The 23,633-nt window shown below is 53.0% G+C and overlaps 1 protein-coding gene across 2 annotated transcripts; it reads right to left on the bottom strand.

The window, feature by feature from the left end:
* Positions 1 to 5,593: 5,593 nt before the first annotated feature.
* CBLC (Cbl proto-oncogene C) lies at positions 5,594 to 21,486 on the bottom strand. 2 transcript variants are annotated; one of them, XM_004015311.5, is made up of 12 exons: positions 21,124 to 21,486; positions 18,127 to 18,273; positions 17,639 to 17,795; positions 17,169 to 17,290; positions 15,969 to 16,106; positions 13,071 to 13,158; positions 12,128 to 12,259; positions 10,278 to 10,412; positions 9,838 to 9,918; positions 5,963 to 6,078; positions 5,776 to 5,842; positions 5,594 to 5,670 (listed from the first exon to the last, which is right to left on the bottom strand). In XM_004015311.5, the coding sequence occupies exons 1-11, from the start codon at positions 21,471 to 21,473 to the stop codon at positions 5,833 to 5,835; spliced, it is 1,476 nt and encodes a 491-aa protein (XP_004015360.2). In that variant the 5' UTR covers positions 21,474 to 21,486; the 3' UTR covers positions 5,594 to 5,670; positions 5,776 to 5,832. The 2 variants fall into 2 exon arrangements, with proteins under 2 accessions (XP_004015360.2, XP_060254096.1); XM_060398113.1 differs by lacking the exons at positions 17,169 to 17,290; positions 17,639 to 17,795.
* Between the last annotated feature and the right edge of the window lie 2,147 nt (positions 21,487 to 23,633).

Here is a 23,633-nt window from a genome sequence, read left to right as displayed (position 1 = left end):
TCTAATAGTTCTAATGTCTAACGATCTTCAACACCCAGCTCTGCCCAGGCCTCTGAGATGCTGGCAGGGGTGGGGGCTGTGGGGTGCTCTTCTCTTAGCTTTCCTCCCTAGGGCCCTCCCTCTCTTCCCCCCTTCCAGGGAATCCTAGGAATGCCACCCCCCTTCCTCCCTTTCTCTTCCCTTTACTCCCTTCCAGCTTTGGGGGGAGGGGAAGAGAAACGGGGTTGACAGGTGAGTGGGGGCGGGGAGGAGGCCCAGGCACCTGAGGGAAAAAAAGGAGGAGTCCTGCCATGGGTCACAAGGAAGGGTCACAGGTCAGACTTGGGATCACAGATCAGAGTGTCCAGGGCTCCTTACAAGGCAGGCCTGGCTGGGACAAAATTCCTAGATGCTGGCTGGGGGGTGGGGTGAGATTTCACTGGTTACCCGGGAGAAGCTAGCCCTCAACACTGGCTAGTAAGGGGCAGCTGGTCATGCTGGGAGACTTTCCCCAGGCCTCTGATCAGATGTGGGGGGTGGATGGGCAGAAGAGGGACCACTGGTCAGGCACCAGGGACATCTTGGATTATAGGTCAGCACGGGGGTTATTGGTTAGACTTGTCAAGGCTACTTTGTCCATACAGGAGAGCGATGGTTATAGATGGGAGAGGTGACCTTTTAGCGTTAGCTCCCCTTCTCCAGAAAGCCCTCCGTGCTCTCCTCGGCTGAGTCAAGTGCCCACCTCTGGGCTCCCCCACCTAGCCCTGCCCATTCTGGGTCAGCTCTGTCTGGGGATGAGTTTGTCTCCTCCACTGGACAGAGAGCCAGGAAGGGAAGGGCCAGGGCTGTTGTGATCACTACTGCGTCCCCAGTACTGTCCAGCCCAGGCAAGACATGGAGCAAGAACTCAGGGAAGGTATGCAAGGCTCAAATGCAGGAGTACACAGGCTCACATGCAAACCCCACCCAGACTGGATCATGGCCCAACACGGCCCACTGCAAACTCGAGAGTGGACAAAAGAGCTCCCTGGCACAAGCTTCCACACAGGGACCCCAGGCACCCACTCCCCAGCTCCCCTGCCCCTGGCTCATACACCTTCTGCTCGGGCTGCTAGGTATACCCTTTCCTCAACAGCCCCCTTCCACCTTCCTTAATCCAACCAGCCGGGGGGTTCTGGTTCCGGTTCATAAACGTGGGGGTGTGTGGAGTGTGTGCGAAGGAGGAAAGTCATAAATGCCAGGGCCATTTCCTTGAGGGCTTGCACCAACCAGTACTGAAGTATCTGTCTTTGTCCCCTACAATTTACTCCCATAAAACAGCCGGAAGGATCCCATTAAAATGTGAGTCAGCCCGTCACCCTTCTGCTCAGATCTTCTCCGTCTGAATAAAGTTGGAGTCCTTTCCGTGGTGCGCAATGTCCTGTATCTGGTCCTCATCGCCTCCCTGGCCTCATCTTCCTCTTCTCTGCCCCACCTCGCTAGCTCTTTTCCTGCCACATAGATCTCTTTGACTCCATGCGGTTCCTCCATCGCCAGGCTTGTTTCAGCCTCAGGGCCTTTGCTCTTGCTCTTCCCTCTTGTAGGACATTCTTTCTTGCCATCTCTCCCTCCCTGTCTGGCTTCAAATCTCTACGGCATCATCTTATCACAGAGCTTCCCTTAACCATCCTTTCTGATGCAGCAACTAACCCAGCCCTTTATCTCGCTACATTTTTCCTCCGCAGCACTTATCGCTGCCACATATTTATTTTTTATTGTTTTGCACAAAACAGAAGCTCCAAGAGAATGGGAACTTTAGTTCACCACTGTATCCCCAGGGTCTAGAACGGTGCTTGGTGTAAGGAGCTGACTATGCCTGGAATCAATGAATTTTCTAATTCCATTGCTGTCTCATGTGTAGCTACTTAGACATTTTAAGTAACAAGCTCCATATTTCTATACCTTTATCCTATTATCTTATGTACAGTGTGGGATATACGTGTGCTCAGTCACTTCCAACTCTGTAGTCCGCCAGGCTCCTCTGTCCATGAGATTCCCCAGGCAAGAATCCTGGAGTGGGTTGCCATTTCCTCCTCCGGGGATCTTTCTGACCCAGGGATCGAACCCAGCCAGATTCCTTACCGCTGAGCCACCGGGGAAACCCACAGTGTAGGCCGGTTACTCTAAACTAGTTCACAGATTGTGGAATACAGCGAGTCATGACGTATTTGGAGGGGGAATGTGTACTCCCCCATGATTCTAGACTTGCATCTGGAAAATGTAACTACTGAGAGTTTGTGTTGTCTTGGGGGCCAGCATGATGTATTTTTATCTGTACAAGACTTAGTTGTGCAAGGAGAGCTTTGATAAGAGGTTTTGGGGTTGGAGACCTCTCTGGTTGCCTAGTGGCTAAGACTCTGAACTCCCAATGCAGGGGGCTGAGGTTCGATCCCCGGTCAGGGAACTCGATCCCATATGCCACAACTTAGAGTTCACATACTGCAACTAAGACCTGGCACAGCCAAAATAATAAATAAAAATAAATATTAAAAAAAAGAACTCTTTGGGGAAGAGAATGTAAGTCTAAGCAGAGGATACCTACGGATGCTGAACATTCAAAAGGATGGATTACGATGGCCTTTGTGGGGGTGGGTTAGCTAGCAGCTGCACCCCGCTTTGGGGCTTCCCAGTGGTGCTAGTGGTAAAGAACCTCCTGCCTGCCAATGCAGAAGAGGTGTGCGTTTGATCCCTGGGTTGGGAAGGTCCCCTGGAGGAGGGCATGGCAACTCACTCCAGTATTCTTGTCTGGAGAATCCCCATGGACAGAGGAGCCTGGCGGGCTACAGAACATAGGGTTGCAAAGAGTCAGACACAACCAAAGCGACTTAGCATGCACACAACCTCATCCCCACATTAAAAAAAATCCTTGCAGCCAAAAGCCTGTTACCCTCTGTTGAAACCAAACAGATATTTCTTTCCTGCCTCCGCTGTAGCTCAGATGAGCTAAGCCTGGTGAATCCCACTTTACCTTGGAATCAGGTGCTAATACCAAACAAACCAAGACTGGCTAATCCATGCCCTCAACGGCAGATGGACAGGTGCTACTTTTCAAAGATAGCTGTGACAAGAGCTGTCATCCCACATGCTCTCCTACAAGCTGAACTTGACCGTCTTTCCATTGAGAGGTGAGGGTCTATCTGTTAGACACATCCCCTCCTTTTAAGTCTTTGCATCTAACCATTAGAATGTGGCAGAACTGGGGACTTCCCTGGTGATCTGGTGGCTAAGAATCTGCCTTCCAATGCAGGGGACATAGGTTTCATCCTTGGTCATGGGACTAAGATCTCACATGCCGAGGGGAAGCTAAGCCTTTGCGCCGAAACTAAAGAAAGCCCGCGTACCACAACACAGATGCAGCTTGACCGAAAAAAAAAAAAAAAAAAAAGAATACTTCATTCATGAGTTCCAAGATTAGGTAGAAAAACCATGTAACTTCTGTCTGCATCACTGGAATATCTTCTGTGAAGACTTCAGCCACCATATAAGCACTCTGACTACCTTGAGAAAGCCATGCTGTGGGGAAGCCCAAACTAGCAAGCGTGGAGAGCACGTGGAGAGGTCTAGAACAGCAGAGGGATGTCTGTCCAGTCCCCAGCTGCCCTGCTCCAAGCACCACTCGATTGCACCCTGAGCCAGAACCACCCAGAACCCTTACTGTTGCACACAAATGAGTTTCTGTGTTGGACTTGCCTGGTGGCACAGTGGATAAGAATCCGCCTGCCAGTGCAAGGAGCATAGGTTTGATCCCTGGTTCTGGAACATTCCACATGCCTCGGGGCAACGAAGCCCTTGGGCCACAGCTGTTGAGCCTGTGCTCTAGATCCCACAAGCCGCAACTCCTGAGCCCACGCGGTGCAAGTACTGAAGACTGTGTGCCTAGAGCCGGTGCCCCGCAACAAGAGAAGCCACTGTAGTGAGAAGCCTGGGCCCCGCAAGGAAGAGTAGCCCCGCTCGCCACACCTAGAGAAAGCCTGCACAGAGCAATGAAGACCCAGCGTGGCCCTAAATAACTAAATAAAATTATATTAAAATAAAAGTTCCGGTGTGATTTGTTCCACGCAACAGCTAGCCTATTCTGGGGTGGCAGAGGCAGAGAGATGACCAGCATCCGGTGGTCACTGAGGCCCCAGCGTATCCCCTTCAGACACGTTCTGTGGTGTGATTGTGGCTGGGTTATGGTTGGAGGCCAGCTGCCCGTTGTGTTCCCTTGATCACTTTCCGATCCTGATTCTCTAATCACTTCTGGGAATCTGTGAGTGATCCCGAGTCCTCTCAATCAATTCCCTTCCTGCCCCAGAGGAGGCTTCTGTTCCTTGTAACTAAATCTGTGACGCATGCTTCCATGTTCTGTTTACACTGAATTACCTTTTAACTCATCTTTTCAGATGCAGCTTAGATGTTCCCTCCTTCTAGAAGCCCTCCCTGACCTTCTCAACTGAATCAGCTGTTTGCTCTGGGTTCCTGCAGCCCTCTACGTTGCCCTCCTTGCCTGGCCTGGGACTGAGCACAAGGTGGGGGCTGCCGGGATGGCAACTGGTTTAAACTTAGGCAGAGGGAGGCTTGGGTTCCTTCGGGATTAGTGATGCAGTGGGGAGACACATCCATTGCCACTTTGGAAGAAGGATCCCACGAGGAAAGGAGGAGAGAGAGACGAGAATGGACCGTGGGAAGACTGGGTGTGTCACTCTCGAGGAAACGTGGGGGCTTTTTGTCTAAGGGAATTAGAACTTGGGTATCTGGGTTTGAGGGCTTCCCTGATAGCTCAGCTGGTGAAGAACCCACCTGCAGTGCAGGAGACCCCGGTTCAATTCCTGGGTCAGGAAGATCCGCTGGAGAAGGGATAGGCTACCCACTCCAGTACTCTTGGGTTTCCCTTGTGGCTCAGCTGGTAAAGAAAGTGAAGTGAAAGTCGCTCCTGAGAGACCTGGGTTTGATCCCTGGGTTGGGAAGATCCCTGGAGAAGGAAAAGGCTACCCACTCCAGTATTCTGACCTGGAGAATTCCATGGACTGTATAGTCCATGGGGTCACAGAGTTGGACACGGCTGAGTGACTTTCACTTTCACCTCACAGGTAGCTCAGTGGTAAAGAAACTGCCTGCCAAGCAGGAGGCTCGGGTTTGATCCCCGGGTCAGGGATGATTCCCTGGAGAAGGAAATGGCAACCCACTCCAGTATCCTTGCCTGGGGGAAATCCCATGGACAGAGGGGCCTGGCAGGCTCACTCCACGGGGTTGCAAAGAGTCGGACACGACTTAGCAATTAGTAGCAGCAGCATCTGGGTCTGGGTCCAGGATTTTTTTTTTTTTTTTTGCCATGATGAAGAAAGGCAGTCTGATGCTTGATTCTCTGAGACTTCCCAAGTTCTAAGTCCTGAGGGCGGGATTGCTGGGTCTGAGAGGGGAGGGGTCTGGGTGTCTAGACTCCTGGATCCAGAGGAGCTGGGTCCTCCACTCTTGACTCTGGGAACCCCAGATGCTTGTGTTAAGCAGGTGGGGATCAGGCCTCGGGCACCGCCGCCTACGCCAAGCTGCCCCCTAGTGGCTGCCACACTCCTCCACACACCAGAGGACAGACTGGGCTCGGCAGTTTATTTTGCATCGTAAACCCCTTCCAGCCCCTGGGGCTCCCTTCACGCAGCACATCTTGGTGCCCTGTGGGGCGGAAAGAGAGGCAGTTTAGATAGTATCACAGCAAGATGGGGTGGGGTGAGCAGGGCCAGGCTGAGGGCATGAACCTGGATGGGAAGGGGGCCTCACCTGGCATCCAGGCCTTCACGGATCCCTCAGGGGCAGATGGAAGGGGAGACCTCCGTTTTAGGAGTTTCTGCAATGGCAAGAGTTTAAAGGCAATGGTGATTTCCTAGCACCGGTGTTCCCATTTGGCCCCCACCCCCTCTTCCCTCAGACCCCGGAGTCCCAGGCCCCAGCTGCCCTCTGCACTCACCCTCGGGCTCCCTCCCTGGCCTGGGGGCTGGAGGTGACTTCCCACGGGGCTGAAGCCTCAGTCCAGAATCTTGGCAAGGGAAAAGGAGCTCGAAGTCTGGGAAGGGTTGGAGGTGCCTGCAGGGGAGGAGATTAAGAAATTTCACAGTTAAGCTGCAGCAGTACTTCATCTCCCAGGCCTGGACAGGGGTAACATGGTGATGGAGGGAGCAGGGGTGTGGAGTGGGGGGCAGCCTGGTAGGGTCTTGTCCCTAGTCCATGCTGTTTTGTTCCCCTAACACCTCTGGCTTGAGTAGAAAAAATTTTTGTTTGTCTATCCATACATCCACCCATCCATTCACCTATCCATCCATACTTCCACCCATCCATCCATCCATTCACCCATCTAGCCATCCATCCATCCACCCATCTGCTCACCTAGCCATCAGTCCATCCATCCATCCATCCATCTATCCATCCACCCTTCCATCCATCTATCCATCCACCCTTCCATCCATCAGTCCATCCATCCATCTCTCCATCCATCTCTCCATCCACCCTTCCATCCATCTATCCATCCACCCTTCCACCCATCAGTCCATCCATCCATCCATCCATCCATCTATCCATCCACCCTTCCATCCATGAATCCATCTATCCATCCACCCTTCCATCCATCTGTCCATCCATCCAGCCAGCCATCCATCCAGGTATCTACTCATCCATCCAGGTATCTATCCATCCAGCCATTCCCCCTTCTGTCCCCTCATCCATCCATCTGTCCGACTGTCCATCCATCCATCTGTTAATCCATCCATCCATCTACCCAGCAATCTACCTATTCATTTGTTTATTCATCCATCCATCCCACAAATTTCCTGAGTAGCTACAGTGTGTCAGCCACTGTTGTGGGCTCTGAAGAGACAGTAGGAACTAGACAGACAAAACTCTCTGTCCTCATGGAGCCAATAGTCTATTAAGGAAGAGGTTTAACATGAGTCATCAGTGCACAAACAAGGAAATATCCCAGAAAGTTGCGCGTCCTTCAAAGACCTGACAGTGGATAGGGTGAGGGGGGTGGTGGTCAGACCTGAGGGTGGCTGGGGAGAGCTTCTTGGAGGAGGGGGAGACTGAGCAGAAGTCTGAGTGCAAGGAGGATGTGAGCAGAAGTGTTGCAGTGGGGGTGGGCTTGCTGGTTTTGTTAGAACAGTACGGAGTCCATTGATGCTGGAAAGGAGTTGAGGGGGTGCTGGGAGGTCAGAGTGCTGGGGAGGGGTCTGATCTTCAGGCCTTATGGACTGATGGAGAGGACAGTGGCTTTAATTCTTGGAATCCTGAGGCCTTGGGGGCTTCTGAGAGGTGAGGGAGGGGATCTGATTCAGGTTACAAATGCCCAATCTTGCTGACTTCCTTACAACCCCTGGGGTCCATGCCATGCTTTTCCCCATATACTCCACGTGTAGGCACTGAGGATGGGAGAGGTCCCCAGTGGCCGCAGCAAGGTGCTTGGGTCCCTTTGAATGACTGTTTCAACCCCCAAAGGGGGATTTCTCTGCTGGAGAACAGCATTGTGAGGGAGCATGCCCAGTCAGGGGATTCATCATACCCACATGGCAGGGACTGGCATCATACCCATTTCACAGACAAGAAAAACAAGGATGGACTCTGGAGTCTGAAGCCAGGGGGCCTGGGTTCCAGTCCTGACTCTCACATCCTTGAGCTGGGTGGCCTTCAGATCTTAGAGCCTCAGTGTACCCCTCTATGTAACAGGAGTCATAGTAGCAACTACCTTATCAGGTTGTCATGGCAACTAAGTGACTCCATTAAAAAGCAGCACCAGGGAGGGACTTCTCTGGTGGCACAGTGGATAGGAATAGGCCTGCCAATGCAGGGGACAAGGGTTCGATCCCTGGCCTGGGAAGATTCCACAAGCCACTGAGCAACTAAGCCCGGGTGCCACAGCTAGAGATGCCTGAGGAGCCCAGGCACCTTGAGTACAAGGAGCCCCCACTGGTTGCAACTAGAGAAGGCCCACGCAAAGCAATGAAGACCTGGGGCAGCAAAAGCAGAACCAAGCCAAACAGTGCCAGGAACCTCCCTGGCAGTCCAGTGGTTAAGACTTCTCACTTCCCCTGCAGGGGGCACGGGTTTGATCCCTGGTCAGGGAACAAAGATCCCGCATGCTACGTGGCATGGCCGGAAAAAAAAAAAAAAAGTAGCCCTAGGCCTATAGCGAGAGTTATACACACATATATGAGCTATTTTCATTATGACAGTCAACTTGCTGGGAAATGGCAGACGGGGGCTCCCTCCTGCAGCATGTTTCAAGCAATGAAGGGAGAAAAGTTGACTGGAATTTGAACTGGGAAGGGTCTGGGCAGAGGAGGAAAGAGTCTGCCGGGCGGAGGGCACAGCCTCGGTGACGGTGAGACCATCTGGCCAGAGGGGCCCATTGCCCTGTGTCCCTTTCATCGCCCGCTGGGAGCCGGCTGAGTGCCTCTCACTGTTCCCATTTGGTTTTGGCTGCAGGTCGAGATCTGTTTTTAGCTTCCCTGGCTGGTGTCACCGTCCACCTCCCCCCCTCCCCGGCCCCCCTCTCCCCGGCTGGTTCTTCTGTTCTCTGTGGCCGAATAATGTTCCCGGACTTCCTGAGCTGTTTGTTTGAAGACTGCCCAGTATCGATTGGATCTGGTGTGTATTCAGCCTGAAATCTAACAGAGACCTCCCCTTACCCGCCGCCCCCACTCCAGGAAGCTAGGATTTGGAAAATGCTTGGGTGAAGAGTGCAGGGGGAAACAAGCAAGGTGGGGGCTTGCTAAGAAAATAAACAGATTTTTTTTGTTGTTTGTTTAAGGGTTTTCTCTTCTTTTAGGCTGTGTGTTTGGGCAGGTGCAGTCAGTCTCCTCTCTGAGTTTTTTTTGTTTTGTTTTTTCTTCTGGAAAACGAGGAGAGGAACATTTTCGACTTCCTAGGGCTATGGGGAAGGCTCATTCCACTGGCTCATTCAGGGTCTGTTTCTTGAGCACCTACTGCGTGTCAGGCACAGTTCACATAACAGAGAATGAGGCAGAGTCCTAACCTTCGGGAAGATGGCAACCTGCTGATGGTGATGGAAAAGAATGGATTATATGCTCTGCCAGCCTGGTGAGAGGACACGGAGAATTCAGACAGGCAGGGGCTTGGAGGGACGGGAGGGTGGGGGTGAGGGGCACTCTTTTCTTTCTTGGCCACACCTCGTAGCATGTGGAACATCCCTGACCAGAGATTGAACCCGTGCACCCTGAAGTGGAAGCTAGGAGTCTTTACCACTGGACCACCAGGGAAGCCCCAGAAAGTGAAAGTGTTAGTCCTCCGTTGTGTCCAGCTCTTTGCGACCCCATAGACTGTAGCCCACCAGGCTCCTCTGTCTGTGGGATTTTCCAGACAAGAATACTGGCGTGGGTAGCCATTCCCTTCTCCGGGGGATCTTCCCAACCCAGGGATCAAACCCAGGTCTCCTTCATTGCAGGCAGATTCTTCACTGTCTGAGCCACCAGGGCAGTCCAGGGAAGCCCCATGGGGGCGCTATTTTCAATAGGTGGTCAGGGAAGGCCTCCCTAAGGAGGGGATGGGAAAGTGAGCCTTGGGAAGGGAGATCTAAGCAGAGGGAATAGCTGGCGCAAAGGCCCTGGGGTAGGGCATGCCTGGGATGCTGCAAGAGGAGCCAGAAAGCCAGTGAGGTGGGGTGAGTGAGGGAGAGAAGGAGAAAAGAGGCCCTAGAGGTATGGATGTCAGATGGCATCTGTAAATGGGTGCAAAGAATGGGTGCCGGGCCTGCACCCCAGGCATCCAGCCAGACTGGGGACCCCAGGGCTGAACGGGAGCCACCTGCCCACCCCAGACCAGTGCCCCACTCACCACCTCCAGCTGGCCTTTGCTGCTGGGGCTCTTGGGGCGCAGATCCAGCCGAGGGGGCAGGGGAGGACCTGAAGCGGCCATCTAAGGGAGACAGAGGGTGGGGAGGGCGTGTGAGCCGTCATTTTCTGCTCACCTACATGTGCCCCTGCCAGGAGGCCCAGCATTCAGGTGCTGTGTAGGCTTTGGAGGCAGAATGGAAAATGAGACAAAGTCCTACACTCGGGAGGGTTATACTAGAGAAAGTCATAGCCCCAGAGCTTAGGGGAGGCGAAAGTTTGTGTCCTTGGGAGCCCAGAAGCCTGTCACCAGCTCCCTCCTCTCTCAGACCCAGGGGTCCGGACCCCCATCCCTCCTCCCTCAGACCCAGGATCCAGACCCCTAGCCCCTCCTCCCTCAGACCCTAGGGATTCCTGCTCCAGCTCCTGCCTGGCCCTGCTCACCTGCCCCAGCTCCTCCTCGTCACTGCTGTGCTCTGGATCCTCCACCACGGTGCTGACTTGGAACTGATGGATACTCACAGCCTCTTGGCCCTTGATCTCGCAGCGGCAGAAGGGGCAGGTCTGGCTGTCTGAGCACTGGGGGAGGTGGAGAGGGAAAGGATCAGGGTCTCCCTGTTCCCACCACGTCCCCTGGGACGACAGGGGCCTTTATCCCCCACCGAGTGATGTGGGGAGGACAGAGGGAGGGAAACAGAGAGAGAGAGAGGAGGAAGAGAGAAAGATGGAGAGAGAGATGTAGGATGGGAAGGAGGGGCTGCCTGAGGTCAGGAGGAGCCCAGGGAAGACAGGGTGCTATGTGGGTCTCAGCCTCGTGGTAGAGATGCTATGGGGTAGGAATGCCTGGGGAAGACTCCTAAGAGTCTCTTGGACTGCAAGGAAATCAGACCAGTCAAGCCTAAAGGAAATCAACCCTGAATATTCATTGGAAGGACTGATGCTGAAGCTCCAATACTTTGGCTACCTGATGCTAAGAGCTGACTGACTGGAAAAGACCCTGATGCTGGGAAAGATTGAGGGCACAGGAGAAGAGGGTGACAGAGGATGAGATGGTTAAATAGCGTCACCGACTCTATCAAATGGGTATGAGTTTGAGAAAACTCCAGGAGATGGTGAAAGTCAGGGAGGCCTGGTATGCTGCAGTCCATAGAGTCACAAAGAGTCAGACACAACTGAGCGACTGGGCCACAAAAGGAATGCCTGAGACACTTGCCTGGACTAACGTATTCATTGCGGGGGGGCCCCCATAGACACCCCCTGCCACTGGGGCCAGCGTTGCGGCTGGACCGGCCCTTTGGTTCTTAAGACTGCCGGGCGCATCTCAGCATCAACCATCAGGGACTTTGAAGAACAAGACTTCCTACTCACAGGTCCTGGAGGGTGGAGGGCAGAGGAGGCAGACCTGAGGCTCTGCCTTTATTGGGGGTGGAGTGGGGTGCCTAGGATTTCGGGCATTCACTGTTGACTGGCAAATTTAAAGCAGGGACTGGAAGAGAGAAGCGGGACACTCCATGCTCAGTTACCTAGGGCTTTCTTAGGGGAAACTTCAAGGCTCAGGCTTGATAGTCCCTTATCTAGTTGTTTTGCTAGTTGCTGAGTCTGGAAGAGGGATGTCTTTGCTACGATAATCCCCCCAATCGAAAGCTTAAGACCAATCACTTCCATCACAAAGGAAAAGCTGTGTATTAGGCACCCTTTACCCACAGGGGCTCCCTCTACCCAGAGGCCTGAATCCTCCCCTGAGGTCACTAGCCTCAGCTGCATTCCCCTGAGAAGGCAGATAAGGCTCAAAGAGGTAAAGCCTCTGGTCCAGATCACCCAGCGAGGGACTGCTGATGCTCGGGCATGTGAAATGTGGCCAGTCCCGTAGACACCACTGTCTCCCACTGGGGCGAATGCAGCATTTTCCATGAATAATGTAACTGGAGATGGAGAAACAGAGGTGGCCGGTGTAGAGCGAGAGAGGCAGAGGCATAGGTGGAGCAAGCCTCTGCTCTCCCTGGGCCTCAGTTTCCCCATGTGGTCGACGAGGCATGTGGGAGATGCTCTCAGTTCAGTCGCTCAGTCGTGTCCGACTCTTTGCGACCCCACGGACTGCAGCATGCCAGGCTTCCCTGTCCGTCATCACCAACTCCCGGAGCTTGCTCAAACTCATGTCCATCAAATTGGTGATGCCATCCAACCATCTCATCCTCTGTCATCCCCTTCTCCTCCTGCCTTCAGGGGAGATGCTCTACTGGAGGAAAGGGGTACGGGATGGGGTGGCGGGGAAGGAAGGGCGGGGTCAGACCCACCAGCCAGGCAGCCAGGCAGCGGCTACAGAGCAGGTGCCCGCAGGGCTCTATCTTCACGTCCTTGTTGCTCTCGGCACAGATCTTGCAGAGCTCAAACGTGGAGTCCATGGCCCAGTACAGCTGCAGCTGCTCCTGCCAGGTGAGAAGGGGACCACCAGAAGCAGGGGTGCTGTCAGCCGCGAGCAGGCAAGTCAGGCCACTGGGACTGAGTCCTGAACCTCAGCACCAGCCTTGAACCCTCTCCCAGGTTCAAGGCTGTGTGTCCAGCTGCCTCCTACATGTACTTTTGTTATCGGACTTGTTCTCTGGGGCTGGTCTACACTAAGGGTTGCCAGATTCAGCCAATAAACATACAGGATGCCCTGTTAACTTTGATTTTCAGATGAACAGTGAACACATTTTGAGGTCTAAGTGTGTCCCAGATATTGCATGGATACACCTTAAATTAAAAAAAATTTTTTTTAAATTTTTTGACTGCACTGCATGGCATGTGGGATCTTAGTTCCCTGACCAAGGATCCAGCCTGTCCCCCTGCACTGGAAGTGCAGAGTCTTAACCACTGGACTTGCAGGGAAGTCCCTGCATGGGATACACTTATACTCAAAATTTTGTTTGTCATTTCTCTCACCCCTTGGGATGGTTGGAAGACTAAAAGCTGCCACTGGTGAATGTACAAAGTGCATTAGCTGCCCTGATGATCTCAGCAGTATCATTTCCTGGCTTCATTACCAGGAAAGCCCCGGGGTAAGAGGCAGGAGGGGCAGTGTTTTCCAGAGAAGGAACAGAGAGGTCAAGCAATTTACCCAGGTCACATGGCCACCAAGCCAGCACAAAACCTGAAGGCTTCTGGGAGTCTGGGGCCTGACTCATGGGAGAGGATCCCTGAGCCGCAGTGCAGTGTGGGTGGGGGGCAGGTGAGCCGGGGTGGGGGCCTGGGTCTCACCTCCGACACGTGGATGTGCTGATGCGGTTCCATGTGGCAGAGTTTGGTCAGGTCCGGGTTGTGGGTCTTCCCATCTGGGTAGAGGTAGCTGGGAGAAGGGAGGAGGGAGGAGGTGGGTACAGGGAGGGGGGCATCCAGCGCCCCCACCCTACCCTGGAGCGGCTGTCCCAAATACATGGCCGACCTGGGGATATTTCCCTCCCTTCTCTTCAAATAGGAACTTGGGCAAACTGTGTCCCCTCAGACTCCCATAGAAGGACTCCAGCTCTGGAAACTCCAGATGAATGAGAACCAGGAAGCATCAAACCTCAGGTCCAGCCCTCCCAGAACTTCACTCATTCTAGAGTCTTCAGGCCCCAGTGTAAAAGCATCTTTTTTTCCCCCCTAAAACTGCAAAACCAGCTTCCTTCACAGCTCACCCCCAGCTTTCTTTTTAAAAGTTATTTGTCTGGGACACGTCTTAGTTGCAGCATGCAGGATCTAGTTCCAATCAGGGATCAAACCTGGATCCCCTGCATTTGGAGTGCACAGTTTTATCCACTGGACCACCGGGAAAGTCTCCCTAATAGCATCTTTGTCACAGATTGCAGGAGTGACCAGATCCTACAGTCTTAGGCCCGCAGGGCTGGAAGGACCTACACTATTCTCACTTCACAGAGGGTGACCGGGTCTCTGAATGAGAAAGGCGATGCCTGAGGCCATGCAGTCGCGCTGTGGGCCAGGTCTGATTGATAGGCTCTAGGACACCCCAGGCTCTGTACACCCTGAGTCTCCCATCTGAGTCATAAGTGAACAGTATTGGGCAACTCTACCTCACTGGCCTCAGTTTTCTCTTCTGTAAAATGGACATAATCATACCTAGGCTAAAGATGGGTAATGAGGATCAAGTAAGACAGTGCTTAGAGAACACACAGGACTCAGTCCCCACACATAAACACCCAGTGAGAGGGGAACTGCTAGGGTCAATGTTTAAAAACCTAGAAAACTGTCTCACTGTGAGGTAGAAATAGCTTGATGTCCCCTCCCTGCCTCTCTCTTGACTTGTCCATTTCTAGAATTGTGTGTGCACGCACGCACTCATGTACATAGATCAGAGGGGCTAAACCAGATAGAAGGTGCTCACATTTATTTTAACTCTGGAATCCTCCACCGAAATCTGACCTGGAACTCAGTACCTTAGAGTATATAGTATATATATATGGTACATAACATAAGGCATATAGCATGCCAGGGAAGCCTGGCGTGCTGCAGTCCATGGGGTCATAAAGAGTCAGGCATGAGCACACACGCTTACGTAAACACACACACACACACACCCCCAGTAGATTTTCATTACTTGTGGATTTTGTGTGTGCAGACTTGCCTACTTGCTAAACTGTACTTGAAGTGAAGTGAAGTCGCTCAGTCGTGTCCGACTCTTTGCGACCCCATGGACTGTAGCTTATCGGGCTCCTCCGTCCATGGGATTTTCCAGGCAGGAGTGCTGGAGTGGATTGCCATTTCCTTCTCCAGGGGCCTTTCCCGACCCAGGGATCGAACCTGGGTCTCCCGCATTGCAGGCAGACGCTTTACTGCGGGAGGCATCAGGGAAGCCCAAACTGTCCTTGGAAGCTCAAAATCCATATTCCCTGCGGCACTTTCAGTATCATTCACAGCCAGGCCTGCTCCTAGCTGAGACCGAACCGGGCAGCGTTTGGCCTTTTCCTTTGAGCTCTCGTATTATAAACGTGTTCTTTCCGCTGTCTGTGTAGTGCCCCATTTCAGTGCTCTGTCCTGGTGACTGCGCCCCGGGGCAGAGTGCTGAGGTGCTGTCTCCTGTCCCAAGCACAGGAAGGCTAAGATGTGCCTCATGGAGAAAATACGTGTGGGGATGAGCTTTGTTCAGGCGGGAGTTACGTGCTGCTGGCCACAAGTTCAAAGCAAATGTATCAACGAAAGATATTAAACTAGGTGTCTTTAAATAGAAATACGGGCTTCCCTGGTGGCTCGGTGGTAAAGAATCCGCCTGCCATGCAGAAGATACCGGAGACGCGGGTTCCATCCCTGGGTCAGGAAGATCCGGGGAGGAGGGCATGGCCACCCACTCCAGTATTCTTGCCTGGAGAATTCCATGGACAGAGGAGCCTGGTGGGCTACAGTCCATGGGGTCGCAAAGAGTTGGACACGACTGAATTGACTTAGCACACACACAACTGCATATCTACCTGCCTATCCATCCATCCATCTACTTATCTAGCCACCTGTCTAATCTACCTATCCTGCATTTTATCTCTCTCCCTATATCTATCCATCCATCCATTCTATCTATCTATCCAACATCATCCATCCATCTACCTACCTACCTATCTAATCTATCTGTTCATCTATTCTTTCTTCCTATCTATCGTCTATATATCCATCTATCATTGATCCATCCATTAGCTATCTCAGCATATCATATAGATAGGATCGCTAGCTAAGGAGGCTCTGGTTAAACCTCCAAGGTGAGACTCAGGAACCCTGTCTACCTTTTTCACCCCCTCCTGTCCCACACAAGTCAGACTCTGGAAAGAGGGGCCCTGGGGCGGTCAAGATTACAGACTGAAAACCCCCTTTTTGCTCAGTTCTCCTTCTGCCCTCACAGTCTAGATTGTAGAACAGGACAAGGATATCTAGAAGCAAAAGCCTGGAGGACAAGTCCAAGGAAGGGGACCCCTGGGGTTGTGCCTAGCTACCACACACTCCTCCTAGACCTGCTGCTAGCTTAACATGGCAGCTGTGTGGGAACTGACAAGGCCTGCACCTCTGCCTGCCACCTGGTGGAACACTGCAGTATTGCAATTTTATGTTGCCAGAGGCATGCTGTCTGTGAACCCTGTGCTCTCAGACGTGGTCATCCCTCCTAGGATGGTGACTCACAAGCCTTCCTTCTGTCCTTCCAGGAGCACCTGGAACAGGGGTTTGTTGAGAGGGATGGTCTGCAAGATGCTGCCGTCTGAGCTCACGTATCCGATGGCCCACTTCCCCAGGCGAGTGCAGCTGGGCCGGAAGATGTAGCTGGAGGAAGAGGTAGGATGGGATTGGGGAGGGAGTGGTCACCGCTGACCCTCTGGAACCCCCCGGCCCCTCACCCTGTTGGGGACCCAGGTGTCTAGATTCTTGCTCCCACATAAACTTCCTACCTTTTACACAAAAGAGGCACTACTAGGTCCCTGTCCCCACTTTAGCGAATGTCTGCGGTGTTTACCTGTTAAGCTCCTCCTCCACCGTCACTGGGTTTAGACAACGCTGGGACTTTGGCTGGAAGTAATAGGAGCAAGGCACCCCATTTCTATAGGGGATGCTAAGCTGGTAGGGTATAGAGCTGTGGCTTCTGGAAAGCATTTGCCACCACAAGGAAAGACTATGTCTGAGAATGAGGCTAGCACAGAGGAAAGCTGGGGAAAGGCAGGAACTGGTTTCCGACAACAGCACTTGAGCACCTGGATCCAGCTATTCCTGAAATCCACACCTGGTCTTCTCAATTATGGCTATTGATTCATTCCTTTTTCTTTCCCTTTACACCAGTCTCAAATATAACTGGAAAAGTGCCAACATACCATCTTGGGGGTCCTGCACCTCTGTCCTGCAAAGACTTAGGAATCTGACATCCTATTCCTTTAACCTCTTGGTGTTCCAGGTAGCTCAGTGCCTCAATTTTTAGCCCTCTAGTGGGATCCAATGGCTCAAAACTCCCAGCTTGAAATACTTTAAGGACTCAGGTGTCTGGTTTCCCAGCAGGTGGGAGGTCATATTCCAAATATTTAACAGATGTGTGGGTTCTAACCTATGAGAAACAGATTGTATCCCAGGGCAGGATCTTCAGGTCCCCTTGCTGGACCAGGGGTATTGTCTCTTTAGCTGCCAGACTGTGGGCGGGTTTAGGTGGTCCCAGGACAACCTAGGTTGCAGGGGCACTCAGCATTCTTCCTCTGAGTTCTTGACTCTCTGGGGTCCCATGTACCACGGCCCTTCAGTTCTTACTTTCTGAAGGATGTCTGGGTCACCCAGACACCCCAGCCCAGGATCCAGACACTGCAAGCCCCGCAGCCTCCTCCTCATGAGGCCCGGCCCTTTTACCTGCCTGGCTTGTCTCTGAAAGTCTGCAGACGGGCTCGGACCTCGTCGTATGTGAGGAAGGCCATGTAACCCGGGTGGTTGACCGCCAGGAGCTGCCAGTTCTTGAGGAGTGTTGGCCACGGCTAGGGTGGGGCAGCACTGAGGTCAGGGAGGGGCTGAGGAGGCTGCCCACGCTCCTAGTGCCTCCCAGGGTTCAAGGACACAGATACCTCACTCACACCCACCATGGGCCTCAGGAATATCTTTGACATAGAAGATTCCAGGCCCTTCCACCTCCAGGACTCAGGAATCCAGGCCCCCAGCCCCTCCTCCCACAGACCCAGGAGTCTGGGCTCCCAACCTCTCCTGCCCCAGGACCCAAGAGTCTGGGCTCCCAACCTCTCCTGCCCCAGGACCCAGGAGTCTGGGCTCCCAACCTCTCCTACCCCAGGACCCAGGAGTCTGGGCTTCAGACCCTGGCCTTCTCTGACCTGGAAGAGCCTGGTGAAGATGTCAAACTCGAAGATGGACACGTGGCCACTGCAGGTGAAGTCGATGGTGGAGCGCAAGGCCAGGGCCGTGGAGCCTGGCTCCACAGGGTGGCAGATGCTTAAGACCGCCTCAAACTCAGCCCAGGGCAGCACACATCTAGATGGGGGTGGGGATGGGGGTTGCAGATGAAGCCTCTGGGAGCCTAGCATGGGAGCACTCCTGGGAAGGAGTGGGAGCTGGACTCCTGGGTCTGCGGGATGAAGGGCTGGGGCCTGGATCCTGGGTCTGGGAGAGGAGGGGCTGGGGTCTGACTCCTGGGCCTGGGGGAGGAGGGGCTGGGGTCTGACTCCTGGGTCTAGGGGAGGAGGGGCTGGGGCCTGACTCCTGGGTCTGGGGGAGGAGGGGCTGGTGCCTGGATCCTGGGCGCCTGGTCAGGGGCAGGATGGGGCTCTAGCCGCTGCGGGTCCTGGGGTGGGCGCTCACTCACCGGGCTCCGCAGCGCTCCCTCCAGAAAGTGTGGGCGGAGACCTCGGTGAGCTGGTACGTGTGGCCGCAGTACCTGCCGCCGGGGAAGAGCGCGGCCAGCTCCGCGTGCATGTAGCTGAAGATGAGGGCCAGCTTGGCCAGCTGCCGCCTGCGGGGATGGATTCTGAGTACTTGGACTTGACCTTGGGAGCCCCACTGACCCTTCCACGCTGTGTGGGGAACACCCGCAGGGACGAGGCCCCCAGCCTCTAAGATGTTAGTGCACGATGAAAGTCGGTTCTGAGACCACCTGTTACAGTCCTGACGCGTCCCCTCTGGGGACCTCTCTTTCCCCATCTGTGAAGGAAAGGGAGGTACCGCCTCATATCTGAGGCATCCCCCAGCAAACGAATCCCAGTCTCTATCCAAAGCCTTGCCTAGTCAGATGTGGGGAGCATTGGGGCTGGGGCCATTTAGGGTAGTCTGAGCTCGGAGACTCCCTGTTGGTTTAAGCAGCCCTGGGTGGTGGACCCCTGGGCTTCCTCCTGCTCACTGCCTCCCTGAGGAACCACTCAGGGTGTGGGGAGTAGCAGAGGATAGCTCTAACACTTAGCTCTGTGATTTTTGGCAAGTTCTTTTTTCCCTCTTCAAGCCTCAGTTTCCTCAGCTGTGAAATGGGTATAAATACAGGATAAGTACAGCCCCTACCTCATGGTGGGGTGGGGGGTGGTACGTGATGAGGACTCTTACCCATCTTATGAGCATATAAGATGCCAGACACAACCTGGTATACAGTCGGCATTCAGGGCATGCTGCTTAGTTACTGTCCTTCTTATTTTTTATTAATAGCCTCCAGGTCTGTCGGATTCTTGATGCCTTTAGGTTAAAGCGTCTGCCTCCAACGCGGGAGACCTGGGTTCGATCCCTGGGTCGGGAAGATGCCCTGGAGAAGGAAATGGCAATCCACTCCAGTATTCTTGCCTGGAGAATCCCATGGACGGAGAAGCCTAGTAGGTTACAGTCCATGGAGTTGCAAAGAGTCGGACACGACTGAGTGACTTCACCTTTTATAGGGAAACCCTTGAAAGTTTCTAAGCACCCTCCCTTCCCGTAGTCTGTAATGCAGTCACTATTCACATGTGACTGGTCCAACTTGAAATGTGTTCTAAATGTGAAATACACACTAGGTTTCAGAAACTTGGTGCAAAAGTGAAAGTGAAAGTCGCTCAGTCATGTCCAGCTCTTTTCCACCCATGGATAATACAGTCCATGGAATTCTCTAGGCCAGAATAGTGGAGTGGGTATCCTTTCCCTGGTAGCTTAGCTGGTAAAGAATCCGCCTGCAATGCAAGAGATCTGGGTTTGATCCCTGGGTTGGGGAGATCCTCTGGAGAAGGGAAACGCTACCCACGCCAGTATTCTGGCCTGGAGAATTCCATGAACCATATAGTCCATGAGGTTGCAAAGAGTTGGACACTACTGAGTGACTTTCACTAGTGCAAAAGGAAAAAAAAAAAAAAGAATGTGAATTATTGCATTAAGCATCACCTTATATTTATTGATTATAAGTTGAGCTCATAAGATTTTGGATATAATGAATTTTTAAAAGTTTCTGAAATTCATTTCACCTGCTTTAGAAAGCATTTTGTAATATGTCTATTGGAAAATGAAAAACTACATATGTTGCTTCCATTAGATTTTTGTGGAAAGTCCTGGTCTAGAATCTCCATCAAAGAGCTGCTAGGACCTCATGACTCTAGAAAATCCACTGAGCCACTCACTGAGTCCCTAAGCTTCCTAGTTTCTAGAACCTACTGAATCTAGAACAGTGGGCTCAGTGGAGTTATACTACCCTTCTAAGGAGCTTCTAGAAATTTGCTTGAGGCTAGATTGTGGGGGACCATCCCCTCCAGTAAGATTTTCTCCACCCCCTACTCAACTTTCCCATGCCCCATCACACATTTGTGAAGATGGAAAATCTGGTTACAGTGATCTGAGCTTAGAGTCCAATTCCATTTTACATAAGCTTTTCTTTTCTTGGCTTGCGGGATCTTAGGTCCCTGACCGGAGATCAAATCCTGGCTCTGCAGTGAAAGCAGAGTCCTAACCCTACATAAGCATTTTTTGCACATTAAAAATTGATTCCAAATTTTACAGAAATTCACTATCCTGTGTGTCAAGGGAAGTCTCTTTCATTCAGCAATGGATGATTATTTTCCCCAGGTACAAGTGTACAAGAACCAGTCAATTCTGCCTTCCAGAGTAACTGTAAGAGTGCCTTGGCATTTTCATTCCAAATATAAATAATTTTATTATAAAGAACATTCCTTTGATCATTCCCTTATACTACAATTTAGGCATTATAGTGTTTTTTTCTTTTTTTAAGAATTATGAGTAAGTAGGTTATTCACTCGATGTATGTCATTTCAGGATAGATGTAAAGAGACCACAAAATACTTGCTCTAAAGAAAGGGCTTGGGGGCCTGTTGGGGTTGAGAGCTACTGTTCCAACCCCTGTTCTGGCTTAAATCTCAAAACTCTGCCCTTGTCACTCAACAGCCCTTTCTTGGAAATTCAGAGCAGGCAGCCTGCAGACAAAAAGGGAAAAAAACAAACAAACAAACAAAAAAAAAGCCCTAGGTCCTGAGCTAGCCACCCAAGGAACTAAAGACGGGCTAAGGAACTAAAGACAGGCTCTGAGAGTGTCCCAGGCAGGGTTGGTGATCAGGGCTTCAGAGCCCTTTCTCCAGTGCTCCCCACGCAGGAAGCTTCCTGGGGTCCCCACGTTCCGTAATGTGTGTCTAAATCCAGGGGGCGAACAGCTCGCTTCTGAGCCAAGAAAGAAGGGGACATGGTGAGCTCAGGGTCTCCATGCCCAAAAAAGGAAAAAAAAACCTGGGAGGCTTAGTTTCCCAGGCTCTTTCACGGAGAAGGACTCCCGGGTCGGAGGGAGGAGGATGCTCGGAGCCTGAGGGAGCCCCACTGACGATCTCAACCTTGTCCCGGCGCAAGGGCTCACCTGAGTCTGGAGCCCTCCCGGAAGAGTTCGTCGTTGGCAATCTTTCGGCCCGGGGGTGGCAGCAGCGCCGCCACCTGCCTGCTCTTGGCCTCCAGGTTAGCCAGATAGACCACCAGAAAGTCCCACGCCCCCCCGGGACCCTCGGGGACGCCTCCGCTGGCGTCCTGCCGGGCTTGCGCCACCTGGTGTAGCAGCTGCGCGGTGCGGGGCAGCAGGTCCCGAAGGGAGGGGGGACTCGAGGAGAGCCGGGGGTCCCCGCATCGCTCTTCCAGGCGCTGCAGCAGCCTCACCGCCCGGCCTAACGCGCGGGATTCTCCCCACTGTCGTCCCCGCTGGGCCACCGCAGCCATGGGTCCCTCTGATGCCGGAGGAGGGACGGGGCCCGCGGAGAAAGGCCCGGCACTGCCCAGCCCCAGGTAGGGGCGGGACGAGGCGGGAGAGGTAAGGGCGGGACGAGGCGGGAGAGGTAAGGGCGGGCCCTGGAGAACCTGGGGAGGTGACTGCCGGTACCCGTGTGCCCCAAGGGGGCGGGGGCTGGGGGCTCTGGCACCTGGGTTCCTTAGAGATGGGGTTTCTCAAGTCCGATCCCAAAGGAAAGCCGGATGGGGTGGCTTTGGTGGGTGGCGACAGAACTTCCTGGGTGGGTGGGAATCGCAGGTCCGATGCCTGGGCCCTTTCTGGGGAGGGGTGGGGGGCTGGGTCCCAAGTTAGCAATGGAGGAGGGGTTGGGGGAATCTAGGACTTTTGTTGGGGCGAGGGTGGGGCTGAGAGTTTAGCTACCCAGACCATGAAGGGGAGTGGTGTTGGGAGGTAGCTTTCCTGGGTCATGGGTCAAAGTTTGAGTCATTGGTCGTGGTATGGGATTAAAGGTTGGAGCTAAACCTTCTAGGAGGAAACGTTAGGGAAATAGTGAGACCCTTCTGTCCCAGAGAAGAAACACAGCGTGCCCAGACCCGTGGGTCCCCTAAGAGCAGGAGTCGGGAGGAGGGTGTCTGAGGGAGCAGGAATCTGGTGACATAATTCCTGGGTCGCCATAAGCAGGGGCCTGAGAGCAGTCAGGCTGGAATTGAGACACTCAGATTTCCAAAGGAGGTGGTGGGGGCTTCTGGGTCCCCAGGGGGTGAGGCGGGAAGATGGGGCTCATGACTGCAGCAGCTGCCCAGAGCAGGGCTGGAGAGAAGCTGCTACCCAGCCAGGGCTGCGCGCTGGGCAGCCACGCTGGGCCCTGGTAGGTCGGACCGTCCCTCCGTCCCTCAAGGGATCCAGGCCACGCCCCCTGGCTTCCTGGCCACGCCCCGGCCAGGAAACTGGCCTACCTGTGATTACAAATGTGCCCATATCTAGAGAATTTCTTCCCTGGTGGCTCTGACGGTAAAGAATCTGCCTGCAGTGCGGGAGACCTGGGTTCGATCCCTGAGTTGGGAAGAGCCCCTGGAAGAGGGCATGGAAACCTGTTCCAGTATTCTTGCCTGGAGAATCCCCATAGACTGAGGAGCCTGGAGGGCTACACTTCATGGTGTCACATAGAGCTGGACACGACTGAAGCGACTAAGCACACAGCACAGAGAATTTCTAATCAGAGAATAATAGTAATAATAATGGTAGATCAAACCAGTCAATCCTAAAGGAAATCAACCCTGAAAATTCATTGGAAGAACTGATGCTGAAGCTGAAGCTCCAATACTTTGGTCACCTGATGTGAAGAGCTGACTCATTAGAAAAGACCCTGATGCTGGGAAGGATTGAAGGCAGGAGGAGAAGGGGACGACAAGGATGAGGTGGTTGAATGGCATCACCGACTCAATGGACATGAGTTTGAGCAAGTTCCGGGAGATGGTGAAGGACAGGGAGGCCTGGCATGCTGCAGTTCATGGGGTCGCAAAGAGTCAGAAACCACCGAGTGGCTGAAGAGCAGCAACAAGGCATTTATTTAACACTCTCTGTTGAGCCCTGTGTGTCAGGCATTACATTTTCTCACTGAATTCTCAAAAACTGAGGTAGGAGGAGAGGGAGAAGGTTTAGGGTAAGATCTGAGGCCCCCATCGCACTCTACTTCCCTCCTCAGCCCCCATCCCTTATCTCTTAGAACCTGAGAATCCTTAATTTGTGGAATCTTTGAATTTTCATCTCAAACTAAATGAAGGTTGGGTCTTTGTGGTCAGGACAGAAGGGTCCACCTCCCAGCTCCTTGACTTCCTGCTCTCTCTGAGCCTGTTTCCACCTCCAGGAAGCAAGCAGGGTGACAACCCACTGGCCTGGCAAAAATTCAAAATTTTGACCATGCCAAGTGATGACCAAGAGTTGATGGAAGTATAAATGGACAAATCAGGTTTGAGAGTGATTTGACAGGATCCAACAAAGCCTTGGCAGGGTAAGTCCATTGCCAGCTCCGTCCTTCAGAGCCATGGCTTGGAAACACTTTTGCTCACATTGAGACATTATATACCTGAAACAGTTCCACGGGGCAAGCCTTACCCCATCTATGCACATGCGCTCTCATATCTTCTAGT

This window comes from Ovis aries, chromosome 14, assembly GCF_016772045.2.
Source record: "Ovis aries strain OAR_USU_Benz2616 breed Rambouillet chromosome 14, ARS-UI_Ramb_v3.0, whole genome shotgun sequence".
In the NCBI taxonomy this organism is placed as follows: Eukaryota; Metazoa; Chordata; class Mammalia; order Artiodactyla; family Bovidae; genus Ovis; species Ovis aries.
This window is presented reverse-complemented; position numbering and strand designations above follow the sequence as displayed.

What these genes read in the sequence shown, in the direction of transcription:
- CBLC (XM_004015311.5), bottom strand. Translation starts at nt 21,473, where the DNA reads ATGGCTGCGGTGGCCCAGCGGGGACGACAGTGGGGAGAATCCCGCGCG. An exon ending in CGGGAGGGCTCCAGACTCAG is followed by an intron (nt 18,274 to 21,123) that starts GTGAGCCCTTGC and finishes CCATCCCCGCAG; the next exon opens with GCGGCAGCTGGCCAAGCTGG. An exon ending in TTCAGAGACAAGCCAGGCAG is followed by an intron (nt 16,107 to 17,168) that starts GTAAAAGGGCCG and finishes CTCTTCCTCCAG; the next exon opens with CTACATCTTCCGGCCCAGCT.